At 42.8% G+C, this 17401-nt stretch overlaps 1 protein-coding gene and 1 pseudogene across 1 annotated transcript in view; one reads left to right on the top strand and one right to left on the bottom strand.

Moving 5' to 3' along the window:
• LOC133777180 (leucine-rich repeat-containing protein 37B-like) overlaps positions 1-1021 on the top strand; it is a 45625-nt gene extending 44604 nt beyond the window's left edge. The window contains exon 7 of the mRNA XM_062216662.1: positions 951-1021. Within this exon, the coding sequence (XP_062072646.1) occupies positions 951-965 (15 nt within the window). The 3' untranslated portion in view covers positions 966-1021. The remainder of the gene's footprint in view (positions 1-950) is intronic.
• LOC133777155 (leucine-rich repeat-containing protein 37A3-like) overlaps positions 1-17401 on the bottom strand; it is a 95369-nt pseudogene that overhangs the window by 5848 nt on the left and 72120 nt on the right.

Genomic DNA, 17401 nt, shown 5'->3' with positions numbered 1-17401 from the left:
CGTCTAAAGCGAAGTGATGCTATAACTAGTACTGAAACAGTATTTTTACACTTTGTGTTTCTGCGTGGGTACAAACTGATGAGATCTTTACTAATTACATACTGAATCGATCTTCTGTATATAAAGATAATTGGAATAAAAAAAAAAACAAACCTGGTGTTAAATTGGAAATGGCATAGAAAATTAATTAATTTAAAAAAAATATATAGTATGTAGGATCTCTGTCTTTAATGTGCTGTACACCCTTATTTAATGCTATAACTAGTACTCCAACAGTATTTTTTTTTTCTTTTCTTTTCACTTTGCGTTACTATATGGGGGGCAAACTGTTGAAACCGTTACCTAATATATACTAAACTGATCTTTTGTATACAAAGAGAATTGAAAATGAATCATGATGTGATAGGAAGGGGAGAGGGAGTGGGAGGGGGGAGGGTTGTGGGTGGGAGGAAAGTTTTGGGAGGGGGAAGCCATTGTAACCCATAAGCTATACTTTGGAAATTTATATTCATTAAATAAAAGTTTAATAATAAAAAAAAAAAGAAAACAGGATTTGCAGGTGACAGAGGTGGGACAGTCACAGTTTTACTCGGGGGCTTCGCTCTCTTCACCTTCTGGAGGGGGTGTCTTCTCAGTGGGGCCCTCGCTGAGCTCCCTGTGAGAAAAGAGCAGAGCAAGGCTTCCTCTCCTGCCGCTCTCCCCACCTCCCCAAGTATGCTTGCACAATGGACACACTGCACCACCACCCCAGGCAGAAGTATTTTCTCTCCCCAGAGGCATTTGACACCTGCCCCTTTAGGATTGAGCCTCACAAGCATCATTCACTGGGGTGTAGGGAGAACATGCTTGTGTTTCCATAGCTGCTCTAGTCCCCTATAAATTGAATCCTATGAAGCAATGCCCGAGTCCAATAGCAACGTTACCCAGCTCATAGATTTTTCTCACTGCAGGGTGTCTGTCACTGATGGAAGATGGAGTTGTGAAACCACTTTAAAGTACAAAAACAGCGTGGAAATACAGGTACCCTTTTTGAATATGATTAAAACAGAAAAAGAGTGCATTGTTTTAGCAACTGCTTGTGTCTACAGAGTGTGTGGGTATGGATTTGCAATAGAAATTGTAGCGCACAGCCCAAGCTCACTATGACCAAGGGAGAAGTCCCTGACTGGGGAGGAACCATCCTCTCTGTGATACTCAGTGGCAGTGTGACTATGGGACTAGATATTGTCCCTTTCTCCTTTTGTTTCCTTACCATAACAGGGAGAGACAAAAGGTCTGAGAAGGTGTGAATAAAAGACATAGGCAGCGGGGGTCTGGAAACAGTAAGTTGACAAGGTAAGTTTTCCAGCCACCTCATATGTTTTACTCTCCAGCAGCCTTGAGGGTGACTGTCCCCCTTCCCCCAGTGTGATGTGACTTTCCATAGCCCTTCTCGGAGCCTCTGGGAAGGCCTCTGGACTGGCCAGATGCCCACCAGCAGCAGGAACAGCACAGCCAAAGCCCCTCCCTAGCTGCTGTGTCTCAGAAGGACCCCTGACAGCACATGTCTCCATGCTGGTCCTGTCTCCCCAGCCGTGGCTGAGGACCAGTTTTGCTGGAATCAGGCAAAACATTCGGATGGGTAGTCTTCTGCCTCTGGCAACGTCCTCATTCTAAAGTGAGCAGGTTTAAATAGAGGAGTTCTAAATACTCCTCTACTTCTAAAATTCTAATGTAACAATTGTCAGACTGATACTTACGTTGAAGCTTTTTCTATGTCTTCTGTTACTCTTCCTCTATGATAGTAAATCTGTTTTGTAAGGAAAAGCAATCATTATTCACCATAATGATACTATCTCCAAATCGTTTACCTTCCCTTTCCTCCTCTAAAAGCCTTGCCTGCCCAATAAGATAACTTTTTTTGAGGACAGGAATTCTGTCTTGTTTATAGTTCTCACTCTTCCACAGTCCTTGGTCTTGAATGCCTCTGGGTCTTAATACATTCTATTGAGAGCCATTCATCAATGAGTCCTCTTAAAAGTGGAATGGGAGTGCAACGTCATGCATTTAATATATACAAATTTGGGAACATGGAAGTTGTAGTCCTTAAACAAAATAAAAAAAATCTGGAAGAAAACAAAGTGGAGTAGAAGGAAACACCCTTAACCTGCTGAAAGTATGGACCAGAAACCTAAACAATGGTGTTTTAAAGGCAAGAACAGGAGTAGGATACTTAGTAGACTGCTACTAGTCATCATTGTTGAAAAGGCTGAAATCAGTGCAATAAGAAAAATAGGTATAATTACTGCAAAGGAAGAGACAAAACTGTCAACATTTGCATAGGAGATGGTGGACAACCTAAAAAAAAGCCCAAGATAATCAGCTGGCATTTTGTTGGACAAAACGTGTGGGTCTGGGGAGGTGACTAGGTGCTGAGTCAGGAGAGCAGTACAGTGGATCTCCTGTTTGTTTTGCCCCACCAGTGACTAGAGGGAAAATGGAGTACAGAGCCCTTCTGTAATAGCAATAGAAAGTAATAAACTGTCTTGGAATAAACTCAACGAAAGTTGTATAAGATTTATGTGATGAGGATGCTCTTCTGAAGCCCATAAAATGTCATGTTTCTAGGGTAGCATAAAGAAGCCAGTTCTCAAATTAATCTACAAATTCAATGCAACTTAACTCAAACCCCAAGAAAACTTTTTACAAAAACAAGCAGCTGCCGTCCTTTAGGGAAAAATATATGAGAAAAACTACTAAATTTATGAAAAAGATTAGAGAGCAGGAGCTTGCCCTGCACTGAAACTGTGTAGTGTTAGGGTGGGCACTGCCCGTGCTGGTCTCTTTCTCATCTCCTCTGTGCTGTTATCACTTACTTCTTGTGCCTAGACATGTCTTTTTAAAAACTTTCATTGAAGATATACAGATTTCATGGATACAGATTCAGGAACATAGTGATCCTTTCCACCTTACCCTCCCTCCCACCCACACTCCCATCCCTTATTCTTCCCCCTATTTCCATTCTTATTTTTTATGAAGATCTATTTTCAGTTAATATTATACTCCTAGATTAACCCTACGCTAAGTAAAATGTTCAACAAATAATATGAAGAAAAAAATTCACTGTTCTTCAACAGTCCAGACAAGGGCTATTTAAAATCATCACATGTCAGGGATTTTTCAATATGGTGGCATAGGGAGGCAGCTTGCTGCTCTAGTCTAGGGGTGGATAGTTAAAAAAAAGTGGAAGGAGTGCAATCTCAGGGAAGGTTTAGGGGGAAAATGGTAGAGGAAACTCCATGCAAATTGGATGGACACTGTGGACCTATATGGAGGGTGTGGACTTGCACAGTTTGAGACCCTAGCAGCTGAGAGCCTCAGCACCAGCTTTGGAATGAGGTGAGACCATACTGCAGCAGCTCAAGCCACTGGCAATAAAGCTGTGCGAAAAGCCTGGCATGGGTCTGGCTTGGAGCCCTGTGGGGGTGGTGTAGCTGCCAACCTAGAGCAAAAAAAAAGGGGGGGGGGCTCACATTTCTCTCTCCCTGACCACAGGCACTGGCATGCTGTAACTAGCCAAGAGAGGCACCATTTTAGAGATACATAACAACTGCTCGAGCTACTGACCACGAACCCAGCAACCAACCTAGAGGAGATGCTGGACTCTGGGAGAATTGATAGGGGGCTGGGTGCTTGTGACTGTGGGAGCCTTGTGTGGTGGGACTGTGAAAACACTGGGCTGTGTGGGAGGGTGCAGGCAACCTCCATGGAGGGAACATATTTAGAGTAGCTTGATGCAGGAATCAGCTGCAGTGCATCAGCTGAACTTATTTAGACAAAGTCTTAGACATTGGAGCAGTAGGATGCTACGTAGATCTAATGTTTCTGTAAGATAATACTTTTGTCTTTTGGCTGCGTCCATTCTCCCAAGGGCAGTGACACTTCCTAATCTCATTGTTTCAGCAATGAGGAAAGAGTTCAGTGGTAGAAAAGAGTACATCAAATCCCTGACATAATTTTGGAGAACTTCTGCCATTTTACTCTGGCCTTCTTACACTTAACCTCTCCAAATGTCCAGTCCCTTGTTATCTTGGTTCCAGTTGCACAGAGATTTTCCATGAGTGGGGTTCCTATAAAAAATCTGTGGAATGTGCTTTTCAAGGAAAAGAATAAAGCGCATCTCAGTCTTGGTGACTAAAGAGGAAGGTCAGCTCGTGGTACGTGGAAAGTGGCTTTGATGTTCAGTCTGTGGATTCCGAATCTATTACAAAGGAAGGATGCACTCTGGAAATCTGAATGAGTCGTCCTTACCTCAATGAGACAGAAGATGATAACCAGCATCGTGACCACTGCCGTCACAGATATTGCCACGATGAGCTTGTGATAGCCGTGATCTTGAGCTCCTTTTGCGAGCTAAGAAAGAGCACAGTTTAAAAAGACAGAATAAAGAGCTGGAAAATATGAATGCTTAATATTCAGAACCCCCTTCTTCCAGGTGAGTGGCTTAAAAGATCTTAAAAGACCATACAAAATCTACTGTAATATTATAATCTTGGTATTACTCATTTTCTTCTACAGTGTGTTAGGTCTGCCTCCTTCCCTAAAGGAACCAAGTGTCACCGTCTTGGCTAAAGTTACATTACCGAGACAAGATCTGGACTGGGAGCCCCTGGTCCTCCCGGGTGGGTTCTCCTAAATGATGGAAAGGTGCAGGTCTCCTGTCCTCACCTTACTCGACTCCCGCTCTTTCTGTCCACTCGGGGCTTCTGTACTCTCATTGATATAGGTCTCAGTCCTCCACTGCTCTGTATCCCATTCTTCCTTGGCTATCTTTTCTTCCTGCTGCTCACTGAGGAGCTTCATCAGGATGCCTGTTTTGGAGATGAGCTTGGCACAGGGCAGTTGCACCTGGGCCTCAGAGCAGTCCATTTTCAGAGTGCGGATGACGTGAGAAATGAGCCTTCTCACATCAGTGTTGGGGATGAGGGGCTGTAGCTGCTGATTCAGCTGAATTTCCAACTGTTCCCCCTGGGACCCCATCACGGGGTAGGTGAAGCCTGCAGGTGTGGTGGGGGCTTCAGTGCCCTCGCTGGGGTATTCCCACTGTGTTTCCTTGGTTTGGTCCACAGTCGGCATTAGGTTGAACTCGGTCCCAGCAGAATCTGTAGCTGAAGGATCTATATGCATTTGGTCTCCAGGGAGCGTTTCTTCAGGCCCAGTGGTGTTTTCTGTCAAAACGCTTTCTTCGAAAACACGCCCTCCAGAATGGTTTTCCTCCCTAGTGTCGGCTATAGAAGGTTCTCTCAGAGAAGGACTTCCCTGAGAATGCAGGTCTCTGGGGGATGAGAAAGCCTCTCCGGAGGGGGGATTTATGAGACTCCGCAGTGCAGGGAAGGGAGGCCTCTTCCTAGCCGTCCGCCTGTTGAGGGAAGTTTTCCTTCTGAACTTTTGACTCAGTTTGGCCTTGGGGGTTCGGAGGACCAGGTGAGAGCGAGTTTTATGAAAACGGTAATTTTGTCTGGAATGCGAGATTGGTTTCCCTGCCGCCTTATTTTTGGCTCTAGCATTGGCATCTTCTAAGACAAAAATGGTGTAGGTTAAGTCTTTTCCTTTGTTTTTGATCTGAGAGAGATTTTGCAGGGGAGGTAGAAGACCTGCCCAGGATGCGTTTCTTCAGGAAAGAGGAGGCTGCAGCCCCATGTTCCTTTGTGAGCAAGGGCTCCATGTGCAAGGAGTTTCTGACCAACTGCCTGGGCCTCTGAGCCACTTGAAGCTCCTTCAGCTCCCTGGAGCCTGCTCTCCCAAGCCTTCTTCCCCCGATGCTCTCCGCAAAGGGCCAGGTGCCCTGTCTCCTCCCGAGTCTCTTCCTCATCTCCTGGAGGTGCCTTTTCCGTAAGCCCTTTGGCCCCTTGATGACTTTGTTCACTCTCTGCAGCCTGTACCCCACACTTGGCGTGGTTGCCAGGCTGTTCTCCTGTGACGGGGCAGTTTCTGATTTCTTTAGGAGGATTTGAGGGTTAAATTGAGGACCTAACAGGATAGGCTGCATAAGCATGGCCTTTTCTTCCTTTTTAACCTCATCGATTTTTTCTTGAATTTCTTCGTCTAACAAATTCTCTAGATAATAGAGCTTTCTCAACTTATTTCTGTAAGGATGAGAGGGCCTTCTTATGTGGGTTTTCACGTAGCTCAGGGACTTATCTCTCTCTTGCACATTTGAAAAAAGCAGTTTAATGAATGGTAATAATGTTGATTCTACATTTTGCAGATTTTCCTCTGAGAAATAAGGCAATATGTAATTCAGTGCACTAGTAATGTTACTTTCATCATTGAAGTCCGGCTGTTCACTCATGCGACCTGGGAAGTCCACGCTGTTTCTCTCTGATACTGGGTTCTCTGGCTCAATAGTCAGCTCCTTGCTGGTGTTGTTCTTCCGGGCTTGCAATATCTTCATGAATGCCCCCTTTGGGTTCCCTATGGATGCTTCTTCAACTGTCAAAAAAAGAAGAGACTGCTTTTTGGTACAGAAGACTGATGGGACAGCTTTATGTCAGTCCACAGCCCTACACTCATCAATTAAATTAGGAGTCAAATCCAATATTTGGGGTACCATTGAAACTGTAGAGAGAAAAGTAAAGCCAAACTCAAACCTATGAAATGGCAACAAAAAGAGGAGGAAAAAGATATTTTTGAGAGAGGCATTCGGAAGAGTTCACAGTGTTAAAAAAACAGGAACTATGATCAGTATTACTTCATTGGTTTCCAATGACCGACCACTGCAGCCTTCTGACTGCATCGGAGGAGCCAGGCAGCCATTTCTGGTTGTGGAACCAGAAACTCCCAGGCTCCAAATAAAACAGCATCACTTGTACTCTTTTATACAAGTGCAAAAACAAACAACCGCAGTGAGCAGTGTAGACCTGTTCTGTAAGACAGAGTTTCCTTGAGGCCCAACACATAGAAAACCAGTTTATAGACTGTGTGCAAATGAGTTATCATTGAAAAGCAAAGCACCCAAGAGCACAGAACACCACGTGTGTGGTTCCCAATATTACTTCCTTCCCCTTCTATCTCTTTTCCATGATCCTTAGTGCATATGTAAGTTACATTATTAAATTACATAGTGGTAATTGGGAACCTGACTTTTAGCAAGGGAGCAGTGTAGCAATTTAGGGAGTTTAGATCTAAATGAATGAATAAAAATACAGCAATTACATTGTTACTTTAAACTTGACCCTCAAATTTTAAAATAGGAAATTTAAAACAAATAAAAATCTAAAAAAGATCATCAGGTAGTTCCGACTCACGGCAATGTATGGTATTTGCCAGGCATTCATTGTCACAATGAAGCTTGATGGTCTTGCAGACAACCTCGATAGTATGTTTAAATTGGCAGAGGCAGCAGGCCATATGGCTAGGTAAGATCCTATGAATAGAAACAGAGAATTAAGTTACGTGTAAAGGGGTTCCTTGGGTAGGTCAAACAGGTGAGCCAAGGTGCCAGCAAAGGAGTTCTTGAGGTATGTGGCCAGGACATTTGGGTAGGAGCCTGGTGGCCAATTGTTGGTCTTGAATATGAGAATAAAGGAAGGAGGGAGAGGTGGCCAAAGGAGGTATAGGCATGGAAGTGGTTATGGTGTGCCCAAAATAAAGTCAACAGGGTGAGCATTGGGCACCATAGTTCTGTAGTTTGACTCAGGGGTGTCTCCTTCCAGTTCACAAGTCTCACTGTGGGTTGGGAGTGCACAGGAGGACTTCCCCCAACCTCTGGAGTCCCCTTCTCCATCCCTGTTGGAAGTGTTCACTATTAGAAACTACTCTGGTCCCAGAAAAACGACTGACTACAGTAATTGTTGGGAAAGATGTGGAGAAAAAGGAACACTCGTTTACTGTTTGATGAGTGAAAGTAATTGGACCAGGCAGGTGTTTAGCCTAGTGATGAAGATGCTGCTTGGGACAAGCACATGCCATTGTGGATTGCATGGCTCCATTTCTTTTTTTTTTTTTTATAACAAATCTTCAGTTTATTTGAAGCAATTCCATTTCAAAAACTTTTAAGTTACAGCAGTCACAGAAAAAACGGGATAGAAACAATGGAAGAATGACCGGGAGTACTGTATTTACTGTATTTTTTAACACTGTCATGGCTTTATTCAAAACACAGTTGCACAAAAGTATTAACTTCAAAGTTTTTAAGGAGAGATTCTTGAGGAACTTAACACACTACCTACATACTGTGCATGGCTCCATTTCTGATCCCTGTTTCCTGCCAGTGAGTGCCCTGGGATGTGTCAGGTGGTGCTTCAGTAAATACCCAGAAATGGAAAGGCTGCAACTTATGGTAGGTGTGTGTTTTTAAGTTTTTAAGAAACTGTTAGTCTATTTCCATTATACTTTTTTTTCAAATTTATCATTTTAGCAGTTTCTGTGGAAGGAAGAGAGAGAACAGACACAAACACACACACACATCTTTTCATTAGGTGGTTTACTCCCCAAATGTCTGTGACATCCAGGGCTTGTCCAGGCCAAAGCCAGGAGCTCAGAAACTAGTTTGGTTTTCCATGTGAGGAGCGAGAACTCAAGTCCTTGGGGCATCACCCACTGCCTTCCAGGGTGCACATTAGCAGGAAGCTGGGGTGGAACAGAGCCAGGACTTGGATCCAGGCATTCTGATGTGGGATTTGAGTATCCCAGGTAGTGGCTTAACGGCTGCACCAAATGCCTGCCCTCATAAACAGTTTAATTTTTATTTGTTTTGTTTTTTAAAGCTTTTATTTAATGAATGCAATTTTCATAGGTACAACTTTAGGAATATAGTGTTTCTTCCCCCATACCTGCCCTCCCACCCACACTCCTATCCTACCTCCTACTCCCTCTCCCATCCCATTCTTCATTAAGATTCACTTTTGATTAACTTTATATACAAAAGAGCAACTCTATACTAAGTAAAGATTTCAACACTTTGCACCCCCCACCCCCCACATAAAAAGTACTGTTTGAGAACAAGTTTTGCAGTTAATTCTCATAGTACAACTCATTAAGAACAAAGGTCCTACATGGGGACTAAGTGCAAACAGCTTAATTTTTAATACCCCCAAATTGGAACAACCTAAGTGTTCATAAATAGGTGAATAGATAAACTATGATAGGTTCATATAATGAAATGCTATTCAGCAATAAAAGGAAATTAACTCTTGGTACACACAACAACAAGAGTGTCTTAATCATGTTGAGTGACAAAAAGTGGTTAGAAAACAGTGCATACTGTGTGGTTCCATTTCTATAAAAGTGTAGAACATGCATATTAGCCCATAGTAACACAAGAAGGTCAAGGTTATGTGGAAATTGGATTGGGGAGAGCAAGGAGGGATGGAAGGGAAGAATGATAGAAAGATATAAGGACAAGTTGAGGTGGCGGGTATTTTGCTGTGGTCATGGCCTATGGTATATACATCTATCCACATAGATTGTCCACTGTGTCTATTGTTTCTTCATCTCTGGAACTACTGTGAAATTGCTCAGAGGAAAGAAGGAAGGGAGGAAGCAAGAGAGAGGAGGAGGAAGGAGTAGGGGTGGGAGTGAGGGAGCAGAGGAGGGGAGGAAGGCTAATAATTGAGTCCACATGAGAAGTATGCTGCTTGTGATACTCACATCCTGTATCGCAGTGCCTGGGTTCTCAGTGTACTTTTTGTACTATTCTTTATTTTTCTTGGGGGATTGAATTATTTTTAAAAAGATTTATTTATTTATGCTATTATTTATTATTATTTTTCACTCCCCAAATGGCCACAAAAGCTGAGTGGAGTAGCTGGGATTCAAACTGACATTCCAATATGGAGTGCTGGCATCACAAGTGGTGACTTACCTTGCTGTGCCACAAGGCGTGTCCCTAGTAGGTTTGAGTATTTCTAAAATTAAAATTTGGCAAAAATGCTAACAAAGCTAGTTGGTTATCTTACTAAGAATTATTGGAGGCTGTTTCAGGGAGATAAAAACAGCCTGTTTAATAGGAGTGAGTCCCCAAGATGATACTTAAGCAGTATAATCACTTAGGAATACGGATTCCATCGCCAGATTAGGTTCACATCTTAGCTCTGCTAATAATATGATCTTGGGCAAATGGCTTAGACTCTGTGTCTCAACCACCTCATTCTGATAGCACCTACCTCTACTGAGATGTGAGGATCAAATGAATCAGTGCTTGAAATGTGCCTGACACATGTGAGTGTGCAACACAAGTTAGCCACTGTAGTTGTTCACTTGCAAACCACTACCTGCACAGTACTGATGCTCTCCTACCTTTGGTTGTTTGGGGACCTTCTCTGAGGCAAAAGGATGACTTTATTAGGAAAACAGAAAGTGTGCTTCATGGAAACATGAAGGCTGTGGGTTGGGAGCACAATGTATAGAGTTTAGATTAACACTGGGTACACTTAGTGGGCCTGGATCTTTCTAACCAATAGAATAACCAATAGTTGAGTTGTTACAGATGACTAATGTTACTTCTTTGGGTCCAGGGAAAGCTTCATATAGAAAGAATGTACTCAGAATGGTAACCTAGCATTTTACTAGACTTCAATTCTAACACGAAATTTTTGTTAAGTCCTTTCCTACCCCTGACTTTGTATTTTGAAAATTTTCAAGCCTACAAAAATATCCGAAAGATTGGTGTCATGAATTTACATATTCTTTCACTTAGATTCAACTCTTGCTAACATTTTGCCACATTCACTTTCCACGTGTGTGTCTCTATACACTTCTTGGACAAACCATTTGAGAATGAGCTGTAGATATGATGACCTTTTATTGCTAAAACTGAAGTCTGCATCTCCTATGAACAAAGGCATTCTCCTGTATATCCACAACACTGTTATCACCCAGTCAGCTTTACATTAATATCACCGTCTATTGTAGTCCACATAGAGGAGCTCTCAGTTGTCCCAGACATGTCTTGGCTATTTTTAAATCAGCCATTGCATTTTATTTTCATGGCTCTTTAATTTTCTTCAGTGTAGAACTGTTCCTGGTTAGCAGTATTTCAAGACATTGACATTTTTGAGGCATTCAAATCAGTTGTTTTACAGCATGTACCTCAATTTGTCTTTCTAAGACCAATACTGAATATAATCACCATGGATCATTTATTTTTTTATGTGGCTAAGATTTTTTTTTAAAGTTTTATTTATTTGAAAGGCAGAGTGATTGTTGGGTGGAGAAGGAGAGAGAGGGGAGGGGGGGGGACAGAGAGAGAGGGAGGGAGGGAGGGGGAGAGAGAGAGAGAAAGAGAAAGAATATGAATGAATGTGAATAAATCTTCAGCCACTAGTTCATGCCCCAAGTGGCCACAGGAGCTGGGGTTGGGCTGGGTTGAAGTCAGGAGCCAGGAGCCAGGAGCCGGGAACTATATTCAGGCCTCTGCTGGGTGGCAGGGGGTCAAGCACTTTGGTCATCCTATGCTGCTTTCCCAGGTTCATTAGCAAGGAGCTGGGAGGGAAGTGGAGCAGCTGGGACTTGAACTGGCACTCCCATATAGGATGCCAGCATCACAGACAACTTCACCTTATGCCACAACACCAGCCCCACCAGGGACCATTTCTAGCAGGAACACTGCATCTTGCATAGGGAATGTTGTAGTTTTGCTGCTTACTAACATGGATGCACTAGGGATGATGTCAGTGATAAACTTAAAATATTTATTTTTTAGAAGATTTATATTTATTTGTGAGGTAGAGTTACAAACACAGAAAGGGAGAGACAGAGACAAAGATCTTCCATCTTAAGCTGGTTCACTTCCCAAATGGCCTCAATGGCCAGAGCTGGGCCAATCTGAAGCCAGGAGCCAGGAGCTTCTTCCAGGTCTCCCATGCAGGTGCAGGGGCTCAAGCACTTGGGTCATCTTCTACTGCTTTCCCAGGCCATAGCAGAGAGCTGGATCAGAAAAGGATCAGCCAGGACTGGAACTGGTGCCCATATGGGATGCTGGCACCACAGGTGGAGACAGCCCACTATACCACAGTGCTGGCCCCCAAATCATTATTTTCAAAATATTGGCAACTCTGGGGCCAGCACTGTGGTGCAGTAGGTTAATCCTTCACCTGCGGCACCGGCATCCCATAGGGGCACTGGTTCTAGTCCTAGCTGCTCTGCTTCTGATCCAGGTCTCTTCTATGGCCTGGGAAATCAGTGGCAGATGGCCCAAGTCCTTGGGCCCCTGCACTCGCATGGGAGACTGGGAAGAAGCACCTGGCTCCTGGCTTCAATTAGTGCAGCTCCTGCCATTGTGGCCATTTGGGGAGTGAACCAACAGAAGGTTTTTCTCTCTGTCTCTCTCTCTCACTGTCTGTAACTCTGTCAAATAAATAAATAAATAAAATCTTAAAAAAAATTGGAAAATGTTTTGAAATTGCTAATGACCTGAGGTATAGCTTATTCTTACTAGGTAATATTTAAGTATTAAAGACCATTGCACATTAATATGCAATAAAAGGGCCAACGCTGTGGTGTAGCAGGTTAAGCCTTTGCCTGCAGTGCCAGCATCCCTTATAGGCACTGGTTCAAGTCCCAGCTGCTCTGCTTCTGATCCAGCTCCCTGCTAATGCACTTGGGAAAGGAGCAGAGGCCCAAGTGCTTGGGCCCCTGCACCCACGTGAGTCGGAATAAGCTCTGACTCCTGACTTTGGCCTGGGCAAGCCCTGGCTGTGGTAGTGTTTTGAGATAGGAACTAGCAGATGGAAGATCTTTCTCTCTCTCTCTCTGTATTTCTGCCTTTCAAATAAATAAATAAGTCTTTAAAATGCATTCAAGACCATCGCTTATGAATCATGACACAAATGAGCTGGTCTGCTTTGTCTAAACTCCTGAGGACTTCCAATAATGAACTGCAGTGTAACAATTGCTTTCAGGTTTTTATAGCGTTGGTTGCAAATGGCTCCAGAAAATGCTAGCACTTTTCCTATCCACTGATGGTCAAGTATAAAAAAAACAGCTAGAACACCACTCCCTTGGCTAACCGAGAAAGCTTGTTGATGATGAGAGCTTTGACTCTTTGGAAAGGAAGGCCTCTCACTGACCTAGGAGGGATCCACTGTGGCAGATGCTGCCCAAGGTTGAGGAAGAGGAGGCTAGAGCAGAAACCAATGGATTTGATGATGTAGGGAAGTTAGTCAAGGAGGTGATCTGACAGAAACGATTAGAGCAGGGTATGCTATGAGAGGCCTTTCCCCATTCTTATCTTGTGGAGTCCACTCAACTAGCCTTATCATAGTTTCTGTTTAGCTTGTCCAATTGGCAGGGAGGAGGTCACAGTGGAAGTTGCAGTAAGTTTATGATAAAATGTCACAATAGGGCTCTAAGGAAATACTTTTTAAAACTTCAAAACTTGAGATACTTCAAACTCTACATGAAAATTAACTAGAATGGATCATGGACCTAAATGTAACTCTACAGTTTCTACAAGAAAACAGGAGAAAATCTTTGTAACTTTAGATTAGACGATGGGTTATTTGAAAGATTTTTTTACGAAAGGCACAATAAAAGGACAAACCATACAAGATAAAAAGTTGCTATAGGCTCATCAAAATTAAAAAAATTAACTTCTACTCTTCAGAAGATACAGTTAATAGAGTGAAAGGATAACTCACAACCAGAGAGAAGATATTTAGTAAACATACATCTGAGAGAAAGTACTCATACCCAGAGCATACAAAACACTCTTAAAACTCCCTAAGATTAACATCAAATTACTACATGGGAACAGATTTGAATAGACACTTTGTAAAGATATTTGCACAACAGTATCATCAATTATTAGAGAGTGCAAGTTTAAACTGCAGTGAGTGTACCCAAGGTGCCAGCGTTAGGATGACTGAGTCCCACATTTGAGCACTTGTATTTGATTCTTCACTCTGGTTCCTGGTTTCAGCTTCCTGCTAATATGTTTTTCTGCCTTTCTTGGGCTTGAGCAATTGGGGTTCCTGCCACCTACATGGGAGGTCTGGGTTGAATTCCCAGCCGTCAACTCTAGCTTCAGCCCAGCGCTGGTCATGGTGGGCATTTGGTGAGAGAACTGATTGACTTTCAAGTATCTATTTTTAAATACTAAAAAAAATAGAGATTCCACTATATATCTACTAGCAGAAGAGCTACATTAAAAAAAGTTTTATTTTTTAACTTATTCGAAAGAACGACAGAGAGAAGGAGAGAGAGAGAGAAAGAGAAAGAGAGAGATTGATTGATTGATTGACCTTCCATCTGCTGGTTCACTTCCCCAAATGCTGATAACAGCCAGGGTTGGGCCAGGACTATGCCAAGGACATAGGTCTCAATGTCTGGGTCTCCTACATGGGTGGCAGAGACCAGAATACTTGAGTTACCATCAGCTACCTCCCAGGGTGCACATTAGCTGGGACTCAAACTGGGCACTCCGATATGGGATGCAGGCATCCCAAGTGGTATCTTTTTATTTATTTATTTATTTGACAGGTAGAGTTAGACAGTGAGAGAGAGAGACAGAGAGAAAGGTCTTCCTTCCATTGGTTCACCCCCCAATTACCCCCGAAAATGGCCGCTACAGCCAGAGCTGTGCCCATCCGAAGCCAGGAGCCAGGTGCTTCCTCCTGGTCTCCCATGTGGGTGCAGGGCCCAAGCACTTGGGCCATCTTCCACTGCCCTCCCAGGCCACAGCAGAGAGCTGGACTAGAAGAGGAGCAACTGGGACTAGAACCCGGTGCCCATATGGGATGCCGGTGCCACAGATGGAGGATTAGCCAAGTGAGCCATGAATGCCAGCCCCCCAAGTGGTATCTTAATGCTGTGCCACAACGTCCAGTTTCTAAATTTTTGTTAAAAAAGTTGAAATCTGAGGACTAGGACAACACATGTTGCAACTGCCACTCTCAAACAGTGTTGGTGAGAGTGCAGACTGCAGCAGCTACTTGGCAAACAGTTTAGCTGTGTGTTAAACAGTTCAATATACACTTAGTATGTAATGAACTGTCCTACCCCTAGATCTTTACACCAAAGAAATGAAGACACATATTCACACACAGACCTGCATGTGAGTGCTGCTAGTGGCTTTATTTATAATTGCAAAAAGTTGGAAAACACAGTTCTGTAAACTGATGAAATGGATAAACAAACTGGTATAACTACACAATTGGAATGTTACTCAGCAATAGGTAGCCACAGCAACATGAATAGTAGTTTAATCTCTAAAGGATTATGCTGAGTAAAAGGAGCCAGACACAGGAGGCTACACTTACTACGTGATTTTGCTTATAAGACACTGTGGAAAGAAAAACTACAAGAATAGAAACAGGATGAGTGGTTTGCAGGGCCTGGGTCTGGGGATAGGAGGAGACAGTTGATTGGAAAGGACCATGAGGGACCTTTTGGGGTTGATAGAAATGTTCTACATCAGGAATTTGGTGGTGGTTACATAACCACATGTTTGCCAAAACTCAATAAACTTTACAGTGTGAATTTCAATACATAAAAATTATACCTCCATAAGCCTGACTTAAGAAAACATGTCTACAGAATTACATGGAAATAAACCTAAGAAAAAGATAACTTACAGTTTTTCCAATTGAAGAGTCATCATGAGGATGTTCTCAACTGTGGTAAGTGATACTTGTGTTGCTCCCAAGTCTCTGAAGGAGAAAGCCCAAACATTCATGGTGTGGAACTCAATAAAAAAAATCTGTCCTTAAAAAGATTGTTTCAGGAAGATGTGGTTACATCAGTTTTGGCTTCTCTATAAAGAAAGACAGCTCAAGAGTTTGTCATGGAGACAGATCCAGAAAGCCCTGGTTGAAATGACTTTACTATGTGCATCATCAGATTAATGACCTTGGCATTGAAGAGTAGAACCTACAACTTTTTATGCCATTGTCTTATTTTTCATTTTATAATACATTTACCTCTTTTAATTACTTAATTTGTTATTTAAAAAATTTACATCTATACCTCTTTGCTTGGGATAAATGGTGTTCCTAACATGTATTTGCATGTAACACTGTCTCCCCCTGCCAGCTGTCTTTCCCATGATAAATTCTTTCTCAGTTCTTGCCTCAGTCAATAACTTTTTTCAGTAATCTAATTTAAAATTATGACATTTTAGCCTCAATCTCAAATATTTAATGTTTGATGAAAATAAAAAGATTATTTTAATACTTACAGATATTTTAATGCTGGCAGTTTAAAAAGATATGAGTCTTCAACATTTGTCAGAGGATTACGATTGAGATTTCTGAAAAATGCAGTGGAATTAAAGTTATCGGCCTTTTCAAAAAGCACAAGACTGTATGAGAAATGTTATTTTTTGTGTAGACATTTTAGGCTTAAAATTACTTTCTGTGTACTTATAAATCACCCTTAGAATTCAAAAAGCACTTGTTCTTTGGGAACTACCTATGTCTCTTAGAGGATGAATGGAGAAGAGAAAGAGAAAAGATACAAAAAAATGCATAATAAACAAAAAATATGCAAAAAACCTTTTTAGGTCAAAAACCTTAGAAGTGGAGACAGTGTTTTGCCTAGCAATTAACACCCAGATTGGTATACCTACCTCTCAAATCAGATGCCTGGATTTGATTCCCAGTTTCAGCTTCTTCTTCTTTTTTTTTTTTTTTTTTGACAGGCAGAGTAAGACAGTGAGAGAGAGAGAATGAGAGAGAGGGAGAGAGAGAGGGAGAGGGAGAGGGAGAGAGAGAGAGAGAGAGAGAGAGATCTTCCTTTTTCCGTTGGTTCACCCCCAAAGTGGCCACTAGGCTGACACTTTGTGGCCGGCGTGCTGCGGTGATCCGAAGCCAGGAGCCAGGTGCTTCCTCCTGGTTTCCCATGTGGGTGCAGGGCCCAAGGACCTGGGCCATCCTCCACTGCCTTCCCGGGCCACAGCAGAGAGCTGGACTGGAAAAGGAGCAACCGGGACAGACTCCGGCGCCCCAACCAGGACTAGAACTCTGGGTGCTGGCGCCGTAGGCAGAGGATTAGCCTAGTGAGCTGCAGCGCAGGCCCCAGTTCCAGCTTCTAATTGCAACTTCCTGCTAATGCAGACCCTGGGAGGCAGTGGTGGTGGCTCAATTGGTTGAGTCTCTGCTGCCTACTTGGAGACCTGGACTTCAGCCTGGGCCTGGCCTAGCCTCGCCCAAGCCATTGCAGGTATTTGGGAAGTGAACTAGTGGATGGGAGCTGTCTGTGTCTTAAAAAAAAAAAGACATATAGAAGTGACCACACTGATAGGGAAGCCCTTTTTTTCTTTCTTTTTTCTTTTTTTTTTTGTAGGAAACACTAATACTGTGTTCTCCATAATTCAAGGTGCTTGCCTTTCATCTTTAGAAATTTTAAACAATCCATGACTTAATTCATTGTTAATGGGAAAAGAACCCAGGTCAAAGCCATACTCCTGTCATGTTCTTCCAGT

This window comes from Lepus europaeus, chromosome 18 (assembly GCF_033115175.1).
Source record: "Lepus europaeus isolate LE1 chromosome 18, mLepTim1.pri, whole genome shotgun sequence".
Classification (NCBI taxonomy): domain Eukaryota; kingdom Metazoa; phylum Chordata; class Mammalia; order Lagomorpha; family Leporidae; genus Lepus; species Lepus europaeus.
Note: the sequence above shows the minus strand (reverse complement) of the source record. Positions and strands in the feature narration are given on the sequence as shown.